Source organism: Euprymna scolopes, chromosome 30 (assembly GCF_053919585.1).
Source record: "Euprymna scolopes isolate OS-2025 chromosome 30, ASM5391958v1, whole genome shotgun sequence".
In the NCBI taxonomy this organism is placed as follows: Eukaryota; Metazoa; Mollusca; class Cephalopoda; order Sepiida; family Sepiolidae; genus Euprymna; species Euprymna scolopes.
Genome location: NC_136511.1, coordinates 6,661,957 through 6,680,505, shown reverse-complemented (window position 1 = coordinate 6,680,505; position 18,549 = coordinate 6,661,957). Strand labels below are relative to the sequence as shown.

The window sequence follows — 18,549 nt, the reverse complement described above, 5'->3', positions numbered from 1 at the left end:
CCTCCCCATGAGGGTAGAGTTAGACACAAGGTGAGTTTTTAATGTGGGGAAACCCAGCTCATCATAAAGAGGCACTTACTTGAGATAGGAACCAGAATAAAAATTGTCTCAGTCATGAAGGATTTCTCCTTCATTGACTGAGGACAGAAAAGGTGAAGTGTTTCATCAGAGCAGATACTACACTGTAATCTTGATCTTCGTTCATCGCATATGCATATATATATATATATATATATATATATAGAGAGAGAGAGAGAGAGAGAGAGAGAGAGAGAGAGAGAGGGGGGGAGAGTACTGAGGGAGAAACAACTGAGGTGATATAAAAAGAGTAAGTGATGATAGTGAGTGAGTGCGAAGACGAAAGATACAAACGTAAGTAGGTAGAAACAGATAGATAGATAGAGAGAGGGGGGAATGATAGCAGCAGCAGTATCATCACCATCATCAACATCACCACAACTATCATCATCATCATCGAGATCAATACGAGTTTCTAGCGCGGCCCAACATGGCGGTAGTGTAGCACTGTAGTAATAATAACACTGAGTCAACAATCTCGCCTCTCGAATCCAACAACGCGACCGCGTGTGCATGTGTGTGTGCGCAGGACTCGGCCCGTAGTTCTGGCTGGTTCTTTTTGGGGGAGACACACGCTTTTCCCACCTTCTCGGAATCTTGGAACTCCTATCATTCGTGGAATACAATGGATACAAATGCTGTCAGCTATGGAGGAGTTGAGCTTGTCATGAGAGAAGGTGGGTCCATTCTTCGCTTTCTTTTTTTTTTTTCACAGTCAGTGCTCGTCACACAACAACAAAAAGAATTTTTTTTTCTTAAGAGATTTCTCAGATCGGTCACCCAGTTTATGTCCACCCTAGTCTGCATCATTTTTATTTATTATACATTAAGAAAAATTTTTCATTGTCTTGTGTGACAATTGGGTTAAAAAAGAAATCAGAGAAAACGACAAATAATAATAATAATAATAATAATAATAATAATAGAACACGAGTTTCTTTTTCCTTCTTTTCCTCGTGCTTTTTTTTTAAAAGAAATTTTTTACCCCATCTCATATTGCGAATGACATTTTTCTTTGTTTTGTTTACTATCAGTTGAAAAAGAATCGTTTTTGTTCTATCATCTCCCCAAATCAATTAAAAATATGCAATGTGGTTATCTTGAAGTTTTCAGCTTTAAGATGGCCATCGTTAAAAGAAAATAGATTTCCGTTACAGTTTTATAACAATTTGGTTCAATTGATAGTTCAATAATCACTGACCAAACAATACCTAAGTGTTATAAAATTATCAGTACATAGGCACTTATTGTACTGTGGTAAAATAACGTTATTTAGAAAGCCATTCTTAACATGGGGGAGAGTATTTTGTAACTCTTGTGTTCTTTCACCTTACAATTTAATGATATGAAAAAAAAAAAGAGTTAAAACTTGAATTTAACTTGACAATACTATAAAAAAAAATAGCTCGGCACAATAAGTAAGCACCAAATTATAACTAATTTAATTAAAAAGGTTATGTTGTTTTAAAGGCAGCCATTTTAAAGCTGAAAACTTCAAGATAACCATAAAGTAAATAAATATTTTAGAATACTAAAACATAATGGTACTTCATGCAGAATACAGATCGTGTTATTTTATTTTGCTCGTGCACTTTTGATACCGCGCTATTTTAAATAGTTTTTTTTTCCAGATTAAATTCAAGTTTTAAGATATTTTTTTTTTTTTTTTTTTTTTAAATTATTATTAAATTGTTAGGTGGAAGCACAGAATAGTTACAAAACACCCTCCCCATGTCAAGAATAGCTTTCAAAATAATGTTATTTCAGCACGATAACAAAAGTCATCATCAGTGCCTTTTTTTTTTTTTTTTTTTTTTTTTTAAGATGTAATTTTCAAGTTAAATTACATTTTATGGTATTAAGAATAGATTTCAAAAAGCACTCCCCTCCGTATGTTAAGAATGGGTTTCTAAATGTTATTTCACCGGCTCGTATTCTGCATAAGTACCAAAAAATAATCAACGAACGGCGACCGGCTAATAAAAGTAGAACGTTTAACAAACAGAAATAAAAACCGTAAATAAGATTAAAATATTAATATTTTAATTTCATCTTGTTTGATACCAAAATGACAACACTACTGATGATCGGTGAAATCCGTGCAACTGCAGTAAAAAGTGTTAAAACTAAGTGCATTGTTAATGTTCACGGTTTCTAAAAAATCAATTAAAAAAAAAGTTATCTTTCAAACCAAAATAAAACTTCAACAATTTTAGTTTGGAAATCTTAAATACATCTAGCCCATATTGATAATTGAACGCAGTTAGTTCACGGACCGTGCTGAAATGATAACGTTATTATTTAGAAAGCCATTATTAACATGGAGAAGGGGGCGCTTGTTAACTATTTTGTACATTCACCTAACAATTTAATCAAGCAAGACGCTGTAAAAATTGAACTTGAAAATGCTATTTTAAAAAATAGCACGGTCCCTCAAATGCAGAAGAACCTTTTTTTTTTATTTTTTTATTTTTTTTTTTAATAATAAAAATTATGGAAAACGGATTTAATGATAAAGAAATTTGACGTTTTAGAAAGGTAGTTTATTTATTTATTAGGAAAAATCTGAAGTAAAAAAAAAAAAAAAGTGCTGGTGATTCTACAGAATTTGAACCGAACCGGTTAAAACCGACGTTTGCCGAACTAAACATTACACTTAGGTTAGGGCTAGTTTAGGGTTTGTGTTGTAAACGAAAAATTGTGGTTCGAATTCTGTAGAAGTACCGAAAAAATATTGATAACCACCATAAATATAACAGATAATTCGAATTCCAAAAGAGGTGGAGTGGAGAGTGCTCTCTTCTGGAAATCTGGGGAGATTTGTTGTCCCTCAGATTCCAGGGCACGCCACTTGCTAATGTCAGTGTGAATCTTTCGTGTAAAAATTGAAAAAACAAAAAGTTAAATAAGTATAACTAAATAAAATGTGCAAATCACGTTGAGGCGAGAGACACGAAATGGTCACAAAATTAATATAAACCGATCTTGCGCACACTAAGAAGAAGAGCTCAATAACCCCGTCACATAGAGCTATATAATGATAATAATAATAATGATAATAATAATAATGATAATAATAATAATGATAATAATAATAATGATAATAATAATGATAATAATAAAAATAACAGCAATCAATGGAATAAACTCTGCCTCTGAACTCATAGCACTTAACACGACAAACAGCAAAATCCCACTACTTACTTCACTTGTTTAGGCCCCTAGATGCCGGAAAACCTATTTTAATAAATTCTTCGGTATTTTTACGACCTGCCCCAGCGTAGTATAAACACACCCAACAACCACACCATGTTAAGAACGACTTTCGGAATAACCCCTCTCCCAACCTCCCCATGTTAAGAACGGCTTTCAAGGTTGGGGGGTGGGTGTTTATTCCGAAAGCCGTTCTTAACATGGGGAGGTTAGGTTGGGGTATTTATAATATGCTGGGGCAAGTCGTAAAAATTTACCGTTTCTTCATTCGAGCTACTAGACTTTGGAATTCCTTCCCTGTTTCCTGCTTCTCTGACTGTACTGTCCATGCATGCGGGTTGCGGGTGTTTAAATGTAACGTGAACAGACATCTCGCGACTTTACTCTCCGACAATCCCGTATTCTGTTTGACACAATCCCAAATAGAAGCCCCTTACGACTAAGTGACAATAATACGCTTTGTTTGGGACGAGAAACAGTAAAATAAATGAATAATAAACGTTAACGATTTCTTATTTACAGTATCTTTAAAAAAAAAAAAAAACATAGTCAATAATTTTAGCATCTTTTAAGTTTGTTTATTTCAATTTCAAGAAATTAGAAATATTTTTGCATGTATAGATCAGACCCCATGGCCCATGGCTGACCATATTGAGTCAATATTGACTGTAAAAACCCGACGACGATTTACGATAGCAGCTGAAAGGCGACCACACAAAATTAAACTCTGGTTCCTGAAACTGTCCGCTTGAAATGCAACAATCTACATAAAAAAAAAACTGTTTGCATGACTGAACATAAATAAATCAAAATCCGCAAGTGACAAAAAACAAAACAAATAAAAAATATCGGTAAGAATATGAATAAATCTGTAACTATTTTTGCTTTATGAACCCGAGTTTAATTTTGTGTTGTCACCTTGCGACATTTCGGCTGTTGTAACTAGTTACCGGATTTTCCCGAGTCAATATGGGCAGCCGTCGTGGGGGTCCATAAACACAGAGTAAAGGGTGCTAGTGCAGAGAGTGATCCGCGCTATTTTTTAAATCGTATTTCCAAGCTTAATTAAAGTTTTATGTTTTTTTTTTTATTCAATTGTAAGGTCGAAGTATAGAATAGGTACAAAACACCCTCCCCTCCTCATGTTAAGAATGGCTTTTTAAATAACGTTATTATTTACGTCCGGATCACTCTCTGCACGAGTACCAAGTACCTGGTACTTGGTACTTAGTACCGTATAAAGGAAAATCATTAAATTCCGATCATTTTAAAATATAAAAATGCGTCGATTTCCAAATCTTTTTATATTTCTCTTATTTGATTTTAATTATAATTATTTACTCGTAATAATCGCTTAGAAAGTTTTAAATTCCCCTTTTCTGAAACAATGTCACGAAAATGCTGTTTTATTTGTAAATAATCATAAACGGATGGCACACCCGTCCCAGGATGGACACGCAACTGGTTAATAATGCAATTAATTCTGTTCCGCAGGGAACAGTCTTCTTGCAACAACGCCTGTATGTCTCCTTGTGAAGATATTCTATTATAATTTATGTCTATAATTCTTGTTTGAATGTTGATAAAAATCTATTTTGATTTTAGAAAAATGTCTGAGATTTGAGCAGGGGGGGGAGGGCTTAAGGAAAAATTTAATTGATGTCTTACGAATCACATTTTATGCAAATCTGAAATTTGTACTTATGCAGAATAGGAACCGTGCTATATATATATATATATATATATATATATATATATATATATATATATATATATATATATATTTACTTTTGAATAAATTTATCTAACAATCAGCTGGTATGGAGTTAAAAAATATTACTGGTCGTAATATATTCTATGTATTATTCCATCTAAATAGAAATTGCTCATTGAATCATTGTAATTTGCTATATATGTGTGTGTGTGTGTGTGTGTGTGTGTGCATGTACATATGTATGCATTTAGATTGAGTGTTTAATGCTTAAATCAAACTCAATATTTACATTATCTTTTTTTTTTTTTTTTTTTTAAATTGTTAGGTGAAAGTATAGGATGGTTACGAAAGAAACGCCCTAGCCCCTTTCCATGTCCAGAATGGGTGGTTAAAGGTTATTTAGCAACCCATTCTGAACATTTAGTCAATAATAAGGTTATTTCAGCACGGTCCGTATTCTGCGTAAGTACTTATTTGAATTTTCAAATGGCAGGTCGTGTTCGTATCGTTTCTACTAAACCTTTTAAAATACCCATAAATAAACTGAAAATTTAGTAAATATTTATTAATCTCTAATAGTGACATTTTTAAAAATCAAAATCGAGGAAATCTTCAAGTCTCCGAACCCTTTGCCCCAACTATATTAAACTAAATATGATCCATATTAGCCACACTTAGGCCTATCAGCTGTGTTCTAAAATTCATAATGATCGGTTAATTAGTTTCGGTGTTTACTCCATATAGACAAGAGCGGAATATAAAAATTGGCCACACATACAAGCTTTAAATAAATATTTCATCAGTTGAATACGGTAAATGAAGAGGTCGATTAGTTTATGTACGCACACACACACACACACATGTCGTAAAGTCAGTAGTTTGTCAGGGCGACAGTATTGACAACTGAATTTGATTTTATATAAACTCCACAAAAAGGGAGGGGGGACATGTCTTCATTTTCTTACGTAGAAAATCAAATAAAAAAATCTTTCATTAGTTTTAATCGAAATGGTTAAAGGATTCTTGCAATTTAATGTATTTATTAGTGTGAATCATGTGTTTAAAACATGAATGAAATCTTTTGTTTTTAGATGAAATCTGACCCCCTCCCCTCCTCACCCTTCCCTCTCCCCTCCTCTCTCTCTCTCTCTCTGTCTCGTATGTTGTCTTTGTCTCTCTTTCTTTCTCGTGTTTTGTCTGACTTTCTATCTATCTCTCTCTCTCTCTCTCTCTCTCTCGTGTTTTGTCTGTCTGACTCTTTCTCTCTCTCGTGTTCTGGCTCTGTTTCTCTCTCTCTCTCTCTCTCTCTCTCTCTCTTAGTTATCCTTTTCCCTCTTTCTAGAAAGAGAGAAAGAAAACTTTTCTCCTCTAGTATCTCCTTATCGCTCTCTTACACACACACACACACACACACACACACGAGGTAAAATATACACATTTCATATTTTTTATGATTCACTAGGTATCCCCAAAACAATGTGAAAAACGAAGCGCATGTTCCCGTGACGTCAGACTCGTGTTAACTATACGAACTATGGAAAAGCAGAAGCGACTTAATAATTTTTTAAAACCTTTGTTTATCTTCTTTAAACTGCAATTAATAATTAATCTTTGTTATAATTTTGTTCATATTTACAATGCCTCCCCACGGGACAGAGTTAAACACCAGGGTCGTTTTTTAATGTGGAGAAAAGGAACAAAAAATTAAAATTGTCTCGGTCGTGAAGGGTTTCTCCTCCACTGACAGAACAAGAAATTGAAGTGTAACATCTGAAGAACAGATACTGCACTTTGATCTTGACCCAACACAGTTTAATGATTAATATTATAAACATCTGTATATTAAATATGAAATACGGTTTTACTGAATGTTCTACGGGATTCCATATTTTGTTCGGTAAAAAGAGACGAACAAATTATGAAGGGGGTGGGGGGCTGGGGGGCTACAAAATAATATTTTCAAATCGGTTTTAATCTGGCGATAAAATAGCTGACAAGAGCCATGTTTATGTAAAAACTTAGTATTTAAAAAAAAAAAAAAATTAAAACACAAAAATCTAGGCACCGCCAAAACTGGGGGGGGGGAGCAGGTAAGTACTTTTTGACGGACCGTCTTTTTAAAAATTTACCAAAAATCAGGTAATTATCCGATCAATACGAAATTTTCAGCGATTATTAAGAGAAGAATGAACTTTATAACAGTGTATTTATTTTTCATAAACGATATTTATATATATATATATATATCTTACAAAACCCCCCTTGTTTTGAGGTGGTACAAATATGCTTAAAATAATCATCTGAAACTGAACACAGCATATTGTGTTGTTGTAAGGGACAGAAATATAGATTAAAGAAAAAAAAAATTGTTTGCATACCTTATTTTGACGTCTGAATATCAGAAATTCGATTGTGTTTAATTATCCCGCTTTTTAGTTTTGAAGTGTGAAATTCGGTGAATATGTTAAGTAAAATAATTAATTTAAGTTAAGCGAAACAAAAAAAAAATTTTTTTTTTAATATTTATACGAAAAAAGCCATTTTAAAATCTTTGATAAATAAATTAACAATTTTTTTTAGCGAGCCGAATAATGCATGACCATTATTAAACAGGGCATGCTTTGAAGAATCGATACAAAAAAAAATTCGATAAATATTGTGCCCTTTGTGTTAAAAATAGCATCATTTTTTCGATCCCGTTTGAAAACGTTTGCCGCCTTTCGACTACGGTGGACCAAACGCGCTGAAATAATTTTTTTTTTATTCTGCTTTAAATTCCCCTCCCCCCATTTTGTGGAGCCTGGCCCCCACACACATACACATTAAAAACCAAACTCATACAAGGGGTCACCCATCTGGTATTGGCCAGCCTCAGCGTTAATAATACATTGAAATTTTCGTTACTGAAAAATAAGTTTTTTTGGCCTGTTTGGTCTTCCATAGTTTGCTTTTTATCGAATACAAACGTAAACAGTATCGATCTAGACTCTAGATCGACGCGAAGTAACTGGTCGCCTATATGAATAAGTGGAATTATTTGAAATCCAGGTACTTATATTATAATATTTTTGCATATTCTCATAGAAAATCATCCTAAATCTTAGTTAGACAATAAATAAATAAATTAATTATTTCAAAAACCTTTTTTTTTTTAAATATTTATGTGCGTTTTTTGTGCAAGACAAAAAATGTCAATTAACTTTTTGGGGAAAATTTAACATTTAAAATTTAATTAAAAATAGTAGAAAAAGTTTTACATTATTCTGTTTTCTATATGATAAAATTCAGGGTTTTATCTTTCTGGAAAAAAAAAGTTACTCAGAAATAATGGATTTTAATAAATGTAATTTCGTTTTAAAAAACAACAACAACTTCATTTTTCGGCCATTTTTGGCGGTGCCTATAAAAATCTGTTTTAACGGAACATTTTGAAATAATGGAATTTTAATCGTTTTCATCTTTTAAAATTTAATGTTTATGAAGTTTCTTTTTCTTGGCAATTCAACTGATTATAGTATATTTAAAAAAAAAACGCTATTAAAAAAAAAGCATAATATTTAATTCATAGCATTTTTTAAATTGCAACTTCAAGGTAAATTTTTGTTCAAAGGGTGTATTTAAACTTTTAAAATATAAATATATGTTACTTATTTGAACTCTTATGTTTCATAATAAATAGAAATTTCGATAGATTTAAATATATTTTGTTCGAATTTCGAAAAAATAAATATGGGGGGAGGTACGCATTAAAAAATATTTGACCTCATATATTTTACGGAAACTGCATTTTTATATGTATTTTGATTCTAAAATGGATAAGTATCGAAAATTTCACGAAAATCTGACCATTAGTTGATTTTTGCTAGAATTATTAAATACGGGTATGTTTTCAGCACGTTCGGAATATTTACATGGGGACGTTATTTTAAAGCGTCAATTATGTAAACACGATTTTCGTCTCGCGATTTCATGATTTTCGTTCGATGAAAAATTTTTTTAAAAATTATTGCTGGTTTATTTTGCCCTTCTTTTAAATGGTACAAAAGTTATACTGATAATATTAATTTATAATAAAGTTACATCGGGTTGCATATAGGGTGGGGTAATTCTGTGGTGAATTTTGGCAGTCCCTATGATTCACATTTAAAATAGAACATTTTTTTAAAATTCAAAATAATAAAAGGTTCAAATAAGTTTTAAAACACTATAAAATATAATCTAATTCTCTCTCACTGCAAGAACTTAGACACTAGGGTCGGAAAGTGGGATTGAGAAGTCAGCGCTCCCGAGGAGGGGCAATCTGACCTGCAAAAAATGCCCGAGCAGCTCCGTCGGCATTCCCCGGGGAGGGCGCCTCAGGCGATTAGCAATGACTCCCTTCTCAAAGAGGAAAGGCAAAGCCTGAGAGAGTGGACTTCCTAGAACTGTACAGAACACCCACCGCAAACTTAGCATGGACCGAAATCTCTGTTGATTTTGGGGGCACCAGGATAAAATCCCTGACCGTGTATGTAATTATCTATTTAGTCAAATATAATTTCCAAAAATTAACGACAAAAAAAAAAAAAAAAAAAAAATTGTATGGCATTCTTCAATTTTCAGACCCTATATCGATTGTCGATTTGGTTACAATCGATAAGATTTTATTTCAATCAAATTCTTTTGGTTGCTTGACTTTACGGCATATCAACTGGTATCGTTCTATTTTATGTCGAAACTGCGTACGTTTTGCATAGGATTGGTTTGTAAATTTGCTTTCTATGCGTATATTTTCTAAATATGGGGCCCCTAAGAGGTACCTTTTTAGTGAAAGATTAAAGTGTAGTATGGCCTTGCATGCACATAGTTTGTTTACATGTGGTGTTTTTGATTGTAGTAAAGTTAACAGAACAAAAGAAGTGTCATGTTTTTATCGAGGCGTTGTAAATTGTAACAAAGGAATCGTTATATGATTTCAAGATTTATTTATTGAATACTAGCATTTCAGCCCGGCGTTGCCCGGGTGTTTGGAGGTGTATGTTGAGCAAAAAAAAAAAAAAAAAGCGGTCAATTATTATGATCCCTTTAACATTTATTGTTTTGGGCTCAAATCAAGTTATTAAGTTAGATCCATGTCCAAGGAACCTATATCTAAAATTTCCAGTGTTTGGACCCCAAATTGTCGGAGGAGTTTGGTAGAGTTCTCAAAGGTCAAATCGTTGAACTTTGACCCCTTAACAGCGAAATTTCTGGCCGAAAACCGATCACAGATTTTCTCAAATCTCAGTACCCTGTATATCAAATTTCGAGTTTGTAGACTAAAAATTAATAAAGTTATTGCGTAGGGAAATGTACACACAGACACACAGACACGTTCACTTTTATAGATATATACATAAGGAGACACGCGTCTTGCTTAACTAGGTACGAACAAAAATGGTGGAATAAAGATAGGGGGACATAGTTTTAAAAGCTGATTAATCATAATTTTTTTGTGGGTTTCCGACTATTTTCTTTCTATTTTTTATTTGAAAGATTAAAGACTAAAGTTAATTTCTGAAAGAAAAAAAAATATGAAAAATGTTTTCACGGTGAGCTAACCAATTCAGTTAAATTTCGAAGTTAAATAAATTCATTGTAAAAATCCCTTTTAAAGATAAATATTAGTTTTCTGTGTCTATTTCAATGAATTAGTAAAGTCTTAAGATATTGAATTAAATAATAAAAAAAGAAAACACCTTGTTTGTACAAAAAATAGCTTTAATTATCTCCCAAAATCAAGAGATTATCGCTTTGGAGAATGTCAACAAAACTGAAGTCTCTAAAGCTGCGTTATACAGAAGCCCAAAATCTTGGAAACAAAAGACATCAGGAAGTTTAAGAAAATGACATCAGGTAGTTTAAGAGAGATAGGGATGCTGTTTTTTTTTTCCACCGTGCACCCGTACATTCCTATCGTGAACGTTTGTGTGATTTTTACCATATTTTAATTTAATTATTTTTCTATGTTTCTGCTTTTAAATTAAATTTTTACTTTTATTTTTCAAGATTATATAAAATTGTTATGCCGAAAGTTTCACATTCATGCAAGCAAGGAAAATATTCGAATCTTGCATATAAAAGTTATTCAAAACCTGTAATTTAAAAAAAAAAAGTAGAAATATTTTTTGTCAATTATATTTTTTTTGTGTGAAAATATTAAATAAACAATGCTTAATTCAATGATAATATCGGTAGTTCGAGAAAGTAATTTTTCTTTCAGTTATATCGAATTCATTAATATGGACTTTATGGGCCTTTTTTTCGTAATGTTCCTGTAGAAATTAATTTTTTTTTTAATTGTTACAATTTACGATGCTTTATTTTCATAAAAAAAGCAAAAATAAATTCATGCATTTTTTTTTTATTTTATTATTTTTTTTTTTACTACTGAAAACTATAACTTTAGTAAAAGTATTTTCTGTTTAAACAAAATAATACATTTCCACTAAGATTTAAATAAAGATAATGGATTTATTATATTCCGTAATCATTATTTGATAGATACTGAGAATTTCATTAAATTTGGTAATTTCCTGAGTTTTGGTGAATTTTTAAGTAAACAGAGTGGTCAAAAATATGTATTGTACATTTTGAGCATCGGCATTCATTTTGCACGTACCTATGATTAACTCAAGCGTCCAAGATTTGATTATCTTATTCCTACGCTAAGGGATTAGTTATTGCGCGTATGAAAATAGTTCCATGATATTACTATCCCCCCCCCCCGTTGTTAGATAGAAAAAACTTTATTCAGGTAATTGTATACAGTTGTACATTTGTTGCTTATATCTTTTTGGCTATTGTATTTCACGACCACTTCTTGTGTGATATGTTGATTGTTTTGAGAATAATTAGTATGAGATATTGTTTTAGTGTATCCAGTTCGTGATGAGGTGATGTAATCGTTAAAATGAACCTGTTTATGGGTGGACGTTTCATCTGCTCTTATTTGGACTCCGTTTCGTCTTTTTGAAGATCCGTCTGTTAGTTGACGGATGTATGATCTTGGTTCTGCACGTTTACTCAGAACCGTTGCTGGTTTCCATTTCCCCGTTTGGTTATTCAGAATGCGTACATATTGTCCAGGGACAAGTGCTGGTAAATCACGATCTGTTTTGTCACGATACATTTTTTTTTTTTTTTTTTTTTTTTTTTTTGCCTATCTTGTCTATATTTCAGTTCCTGGATATGGTCAGGGTTGGGAAATCTTGGGTTTGAAATTTTCGCAATCATGTTCAATCCCATAATGCAATTGTTTAAAACTTCAGCCGGACTAGGAAGGTTGATTGGTGTTGTTCGTAGGCATGGCGTTAAGTTGGGATCTTTTCATGCTTTCTCTATCTTGTTTGAATTTTTCGTTCAATAAAACCATTCGATCTTGAGAATTTTGGAGATGATTATGTGATCGAATTGTAATTGTTGGGCAAATTCTTTGAATGCTTCACTGGACTATTGTGATTTATTGTCGCTAACAACTCTGGTGGCAATACTATGTCTAGAGAAAATCTGTTTAATTGCTGAGATGACCATATTACTTGCAGCCAGGCCAGTCATTTTCTGTATAATTGGAAATTTGCTGTAGTAATCAGTAATTATTAGGTATTCTTGATCATTACAGTGAAACAAATCGATGCCGACAACTTCCCACGTTCTGTTGTGGACGTCATGTGGATGCAATGTGTCTGTTGGTTGGGTTGAAAAGTTTTCCTGGCATAAACACTCGTCTAGCAGAAAACACTATCACTAATTTCCCCCACTCTTTATCTGTGCCTAAACCTAAACATAGATTCCATGAACAAAGCTTCTTTCTTAGAACTGCACGCCTATGGAATTGTCTTCCGTTTTCCTGCTTTCAAGCTGACTATAATATGGTTGTCTTCAAGTCTAACGTAAATAAATTTTTGATGAGCCGTTCCACTAAACAAATTTACCGAATTTCCATTACTAATGATTATTATATTGTCCAATTGTCTACTGTACATTCCTTAACCCTTATACTCGAGTGGCCTCTTGGCCATGATAAGTGGTAAAATTTTTTTTCCTGTTTTCTGTATAGGCATTAATCTTCTAGTGTACAGTCTCTCTCTGGCTTGAAGACGTGTTTTTCTACACCTTCATGTCTGTAATACAGCTTGTTTAATATAGTTTTCTGTTGGGTGTTGTATACTACGTCAATTTAGATACATTACCATTTTTCGGATTGATTCCTCCTATATTGTGATTGATGCTCTGACTTTGATTTTTTTTTTTTATGGTCTTTGCTTTGTGACCTTGACCTTTTTCTTGATTTGGATTTGCTCAGTGGTTAGCTTTCCCCTACGTTATATCTGAATCCAAATGATGGATTTCTGGCTTCATCGCAAAATTCATGGATTCTACCACAAGCTCCATGACATTACTACACCCCCTTACCAGATAGAAAAATAAAGAAAAAAAGAGAGTTCTAATTGTAACAAAAGGGAGATAACTATTTTCTGAAAACTGAAAATCTTTGGCCAATTTAGCAAAACTTAATTTTCACTAATTGTCTTTGAATACGGTTTTCATCAATAATTAATTTTCTACCTCATCGTCTTTCGTAATTTTTGGATATTTTCATTACTGCGACATGACAATTCAATATATACTATTGGTTTCACTTGAAATTTAATCTCAGTGTCTCTTCTTGGCCTTTTGGTCAAGATCAAAGTGTAGTATCTGTTCCTTAGATGCTGCACTTCATTTTCTTGTTCTCTTTCGGTGGAGGAGAAATCCTTCACGACTGAGACAATTTTTATTTTTGTACCTTTTCTCCACGTTAAAAAACGACCCTGGTGTCTAACTCTGTCCCGTGGGGAGGCATAGTAAATAGGTACAATAACAAAGAACCAGAAAAAGACTCAATATGATTTTTTTTTTTTTTTTTTGACAATTTGACGAAGAAAATCAATGAATTTTTAAAAATATTTAAAATATATTTTTTCTCGAGAAAAAATATATTTTAAATATATTTTAATCAATGTGAACATTTTTTTTTTTCGTTTGATATTATATTTACTAGCACAGGTTTTGAAAGGGACAAAATAATCGACCAGGTGAGGGTTAAAAAACAGTTCGCTTTTTATCCGATTTATTTAGCAGATTTCTGCCTGCCAGGAATATTAAGACTTACTCGATCTACAGGTAAATTTGTCGCCTGCTTTTGTAACGTTCTGATTAGCTAAGCCGTCACCATCGGTGGTGACGCTAGCCTCGGCTAAGCGCGTCGACATCTTCCGACGGCCCGTTTAGTTTTGTTAGTTAACACTTTGTAAACAGTTGCGTGCCTGTTAGTGTCGATGAATATGAAAAAATTAAAAAAAAAAAAAAAAAAAGAAAAAAAAGGAAAACAAAAAAAAAGAAAAGAAAAAAAGTTGACAAATAATAACTGAAAATAAAGACATTTAAATTTTTGAATCCCCACAGGTAAAGAAAAAATCGCATGTTCTAATTGAATTTTCATAAATATCAATATTTTTGGCGACTAAAATGCACATTGACTTTTGAGTAGCTTCATTTATTTTATTTAAAAGCATTACTTGAAAAATCACCTTCCTTTCTAGATGAAATGGGTACGTTAGTAAAAGTTCGGAATAGCGTTCTCGGCGTTTATTGGACCATGTTATTTTTACTTTTTCCTGCCTGCGACTGCCTATTTGACAACTTGTTCAACATAGGAAACAAGCTTAAAAAAAAAAAAAAAAAAAAAAAAAAAGTCACGGGCAGTTGATTAGCTGTTTGACCTAACTTCAGTGTTGTTTTTGAAACAACTATCAGTTAGAATGGAAGAAATTAGTGGAAAGATAATAGAATGAAAGGAAATCATTTTTTGTTGAACCCTACCCCATTATTTACTAATTTGGTCCTTATTTATAGCAAACGGAATAAATATTAGTAATATTATATTGCAGTATTTTTTATTTTGGTAGTTACTATAACAAAATCGGAATCGTACGGAATGCGGTCTATCCCCTCCATATCTAATCTTTTATTATTTATTCAAACGGGTATGTACAAGCTTAGCTACACTCACATGACAATGTTTCGATCCTTAGAGATCTTGGTTATTAATAACTACAGATCAAAATATAGTCATATAAATCCAGCGAAGACTGTGTATGTCTGTATAAGTATCGATTAATATAAATAGCTCTATTTACTATTGAGCACTATTATATAAACCCGGTGGAATTCTCTGGATTTTTACCCTACGAATACATACGAATAGAGCAACGGTAAAGTATTTTGATTCATTTGTGCTTACTGCTTCTCAGACCAAAAGAAAGCCTAAATGCGCCCCTGACATGTATAAGAACCGCGTTTTCTATTTAATATTGCCCCGCTCCCGCCATCTATGCCTTTGAAGGTCGAAAATATATATATATATATATATATATATATATATATATATATATATATATATATATATTCCGTTTTGCTGTTAAGTTTGTCAATCTATTTACTTATTATAAATGACCATCAATAACTGTTGTACACTTAAGACCATGTGACACTGCACCAGTGCACCAGAGTCTTGGAATTATGATAGTCGTTGCCTACATTTTTTTGCCACTCACTCTAAATAGTCGGTTGCTAAGCAACCGTTCTGTTGTGGCTAGGATGGCCGACTCTTTTCTTCCTCTTATCTACTGTGTATACAGGTGAAGAAGCCTGCCTTATGTGTTGAAACCGATAGAACAGTTTCATCGTATCTATTATATTCTATGCTTTATTTTTTGATTTGCCATTTGTAGAGAAAATGAATTATATACCAAATCTTTTTCTTTCTACTTGTCTTTCTTTCTTTATCTCTCCTTTTTTCTCCTTTTCCTCTTTCTTTTTCACTCTTTCTGTCTCTCTTTTTCACTCTTTCTGTCTCTCTTTTTTACTCTTTCTGTCTCTCTTTTTCACTCTTTCTGTCTCTCTTTTTCACTCTTTCTGTCTCTCTTTTTCACTCTTTCTGTCTCTCTTTTTCACTCTTTCTGTCTCTCTTTTTCACTCTTTCTGTCTCTCTTTTTCACTCTTTCTGTCTCTCTTTTTCACTCTTTCTGTCTCTCTTTTTCACTCTTTCTGTCTCTCTTTTTCACTCTTTCTGTCTCTCTTTTTCACTCTTTCTGTCTCTCTTTTTCTATCGTTTCTGTCTCTCTTTTTCTATCGTTTCTGTCTCTCTTTTTCTATCGTTTCTGTCTCTCTTTTTCTATCGTTTCTGTCTCTCTTTTTCTATCGTTTCTGTCTCTCTTTTTCTATCGTTTCTGCCTCTCTTTTTCTATCGTTTCTGCCTCTCTCTTTCTATCGTTTCTGCCTCTCTCTTTCTATCGTTTCTGCCTCTCTTTTTCTATCGTTTCTGCCTCTCTTTTTCTATCGTTTCTGCCTCTCTTTTTCTATCGTTTCTGCCTCTCTTTTTCTATCGTTTCTGCCTCTCTTTTTCTATCGTTTCTGCCTCTCTTTTTCTATCGTTTCTGCCTCTCTTTTTCTATCGTTTCTGCCTCTCTTTTTCTATCGTTTCTGCCTCTCTTTTTCTATCGTTTCTGCCTCTCTTTTTCTATCGTTTCTGCCTCTCTTTTTCTATCGTTTCTGCCTCTCTTTTTCTATCGTTTCTGCCTCTCTTTTTCTATCGTTTCTGCCTCTCTTTTTCTATCGTTTCTGCCTCTCTTTTTCTATCGTTTCTGCCTCTCTTTTTCTATCGTTTCTGCCTCTCTTTTTCTATCGTTTCTGCCTCTCTTTTTCTATCGTTTCTGCCTCTCTTTTTCTATCGTTTCTGCCTCTCTTTTTCTATCGTTTCTGCCTCTCTTTTTCTATCGTTTCTGCCTCTCTTTTTCTATCGTTTCTGCCTCTCTTTTTCTATCGTTTCTGCCTCTCTTTTTCTATCGTTTCTGCCTCTCTTTTTCTATCGTTTCTGCCTCTCTTTTTCTATCGTTTCTGCCTCTCTTTTTCTATCGTTTCTGCCTCTCTTTTTCTATCGTTTCTGCCTCTCTTTTTCTATCGTTTCTGCCTCTCTTTTTCTATCGTTTCTGCCTCTCTTTTTCTATCGTTTCTGCCTCTCTTTTTTTCTCTCTTCTCTCTGTTTATCTCGTCTCTCTTTCTCTTCTCTCTGTTTATCTCGTCTCTCTTTCTCTTCTCTCTGTTTATCTCGTCTCTCTTTCTCTTCTCTCTGTTTATCTCGTCTCTCTTTCTCTTATCTCTGTTTATCTCGTCTCTCTTTCTCTTATCTGTTTATCTCGTCTCTCTTTCTCTTCTCTCTGTTTATCTCGTCTCTCTTTCTCTTCTCTCTGTTTATCTCGTCTCTCTTTCTCTTCTCTCTGTTTATCTCGTCTCTCTTTCTCTTCTCTCTGTTTATCTCGTCTCTCTTTCTCTTCTCTCTGTTTATCTCGTCTCTCTTTCTCTTCTCTCTGTTTATCTCGTCTCTCTTTCTCTTCTCTCTGTTTATCTCGTCTCTCTTTCTCTTATCTCTGTTTATCTCGTCTCTCTTTCTCTTATCTGTTTATCTCGTCTCTCTTTCTCTTATCTCTGTTTATCTCGTCTCTCTTTCTCTTATCTCTGTTTATCTCGTCTCTCTTTCTCTTATCTCTGTTTACCTCGTCTCTCTTTCTCTTATCTCTGTTTACCTCGTCTCTCTTTCTCTTATCTCTGTTTACCTCGTCTCTCTTTCTCTTATCTCTGTTTACCTCGTCTCTCTTTCTCTTATCTCTGTTTATCTCGTCTCTCTTTCTCTTATCTCTGTTTATCTCGTCTCTCTTTCTCTTATCTCTGTTTATCTCGTCTCTCTTTCTCTTATCTCTGTTTATCTCGTCTCTCTTTCTCTTATCTCTGTTTATCTCGTCTCTCTTTCTCTTATCTCTGTTTACCTCGTCTCTCTTTCTCTTATCTCTGTTTACCTCGTCTCTCTTTCTCTTATCTCTGTTTATCTCGTCTCTCTTTCTCTTATCTCTGTTTATCTCGTCTCTCTTTCTCTTATCTCTGTTTATCTCGTCTCTCTTTCTCTTATCTCTGTTTATCTCGTCTCTCTTTCTCTTATCTTCTCTTCTCTCTATTAGCCAAGAGCTTTATTTAACGATTATATTTTATTTCTGTGATCTTCAAATAAGTCTTAATTCATTATAAAAAGAAAAATTGTATTATATATATATATATATATATATATATATATATATATATATATATATATATATATATATATGCCTGTCTTGTTAAGTCAGATTTGCACAAGATACATTTACAAACATCATATCATCTTCATCATTTAGGTTAATGCTAAAATAAAAAAAAAATACTGTAATATTAATTCGATACTTCTATCGTTGGGGATCTACATTGAATTGAATATTTTTAATAATCGTTTAAGAAATGAATCAGAAATGGCCGAGCCGTCACCGAACAGTCAATTAGCACAGAGTTTAAATTAAAGAATTTTTTTTTCTTTTGACTTTTCAATTACCTTGCCCGTTACCTCTGTGTAAAGAATCGATTTAATATTTTTTGCCAAATCATTCGGTGAATCAACTTTA

At 33.0% G+C, this 18,549-nt stretch overlaps 1 protein-coding gene and 1 pseudogene across 2 annotated transcripts in view; both read left to right on the top strand.

The window, feature by feature from the left end:
• Positions 1-392: 392 nt before the first annotated feature.
• Positions 393-18,549, top strand: part of LOC145254643 (cyclin-dependent kinase 14-like) — a 659,020-nt gene continuing 640,863 nt past the window's right edge. For both annotated transcript variants that reach the window (XM_080113265.1, XM_080113264.1), the window contains exon 1: positions 393-755. In XM_080113265.1, the coding sequence (XP_079969391.1) occupies positions 704-755 (52 nt within the window). In that variant the 5' untranslated portion in view covers positions 393-703. The remainder of the gene's footprint in view (positions 756-18,549) is intronic.
• LOC145255042 (U2 spliceosomal RNA) lies at positions 13,684-13,816 on the top strand (annotated as a pseudogene).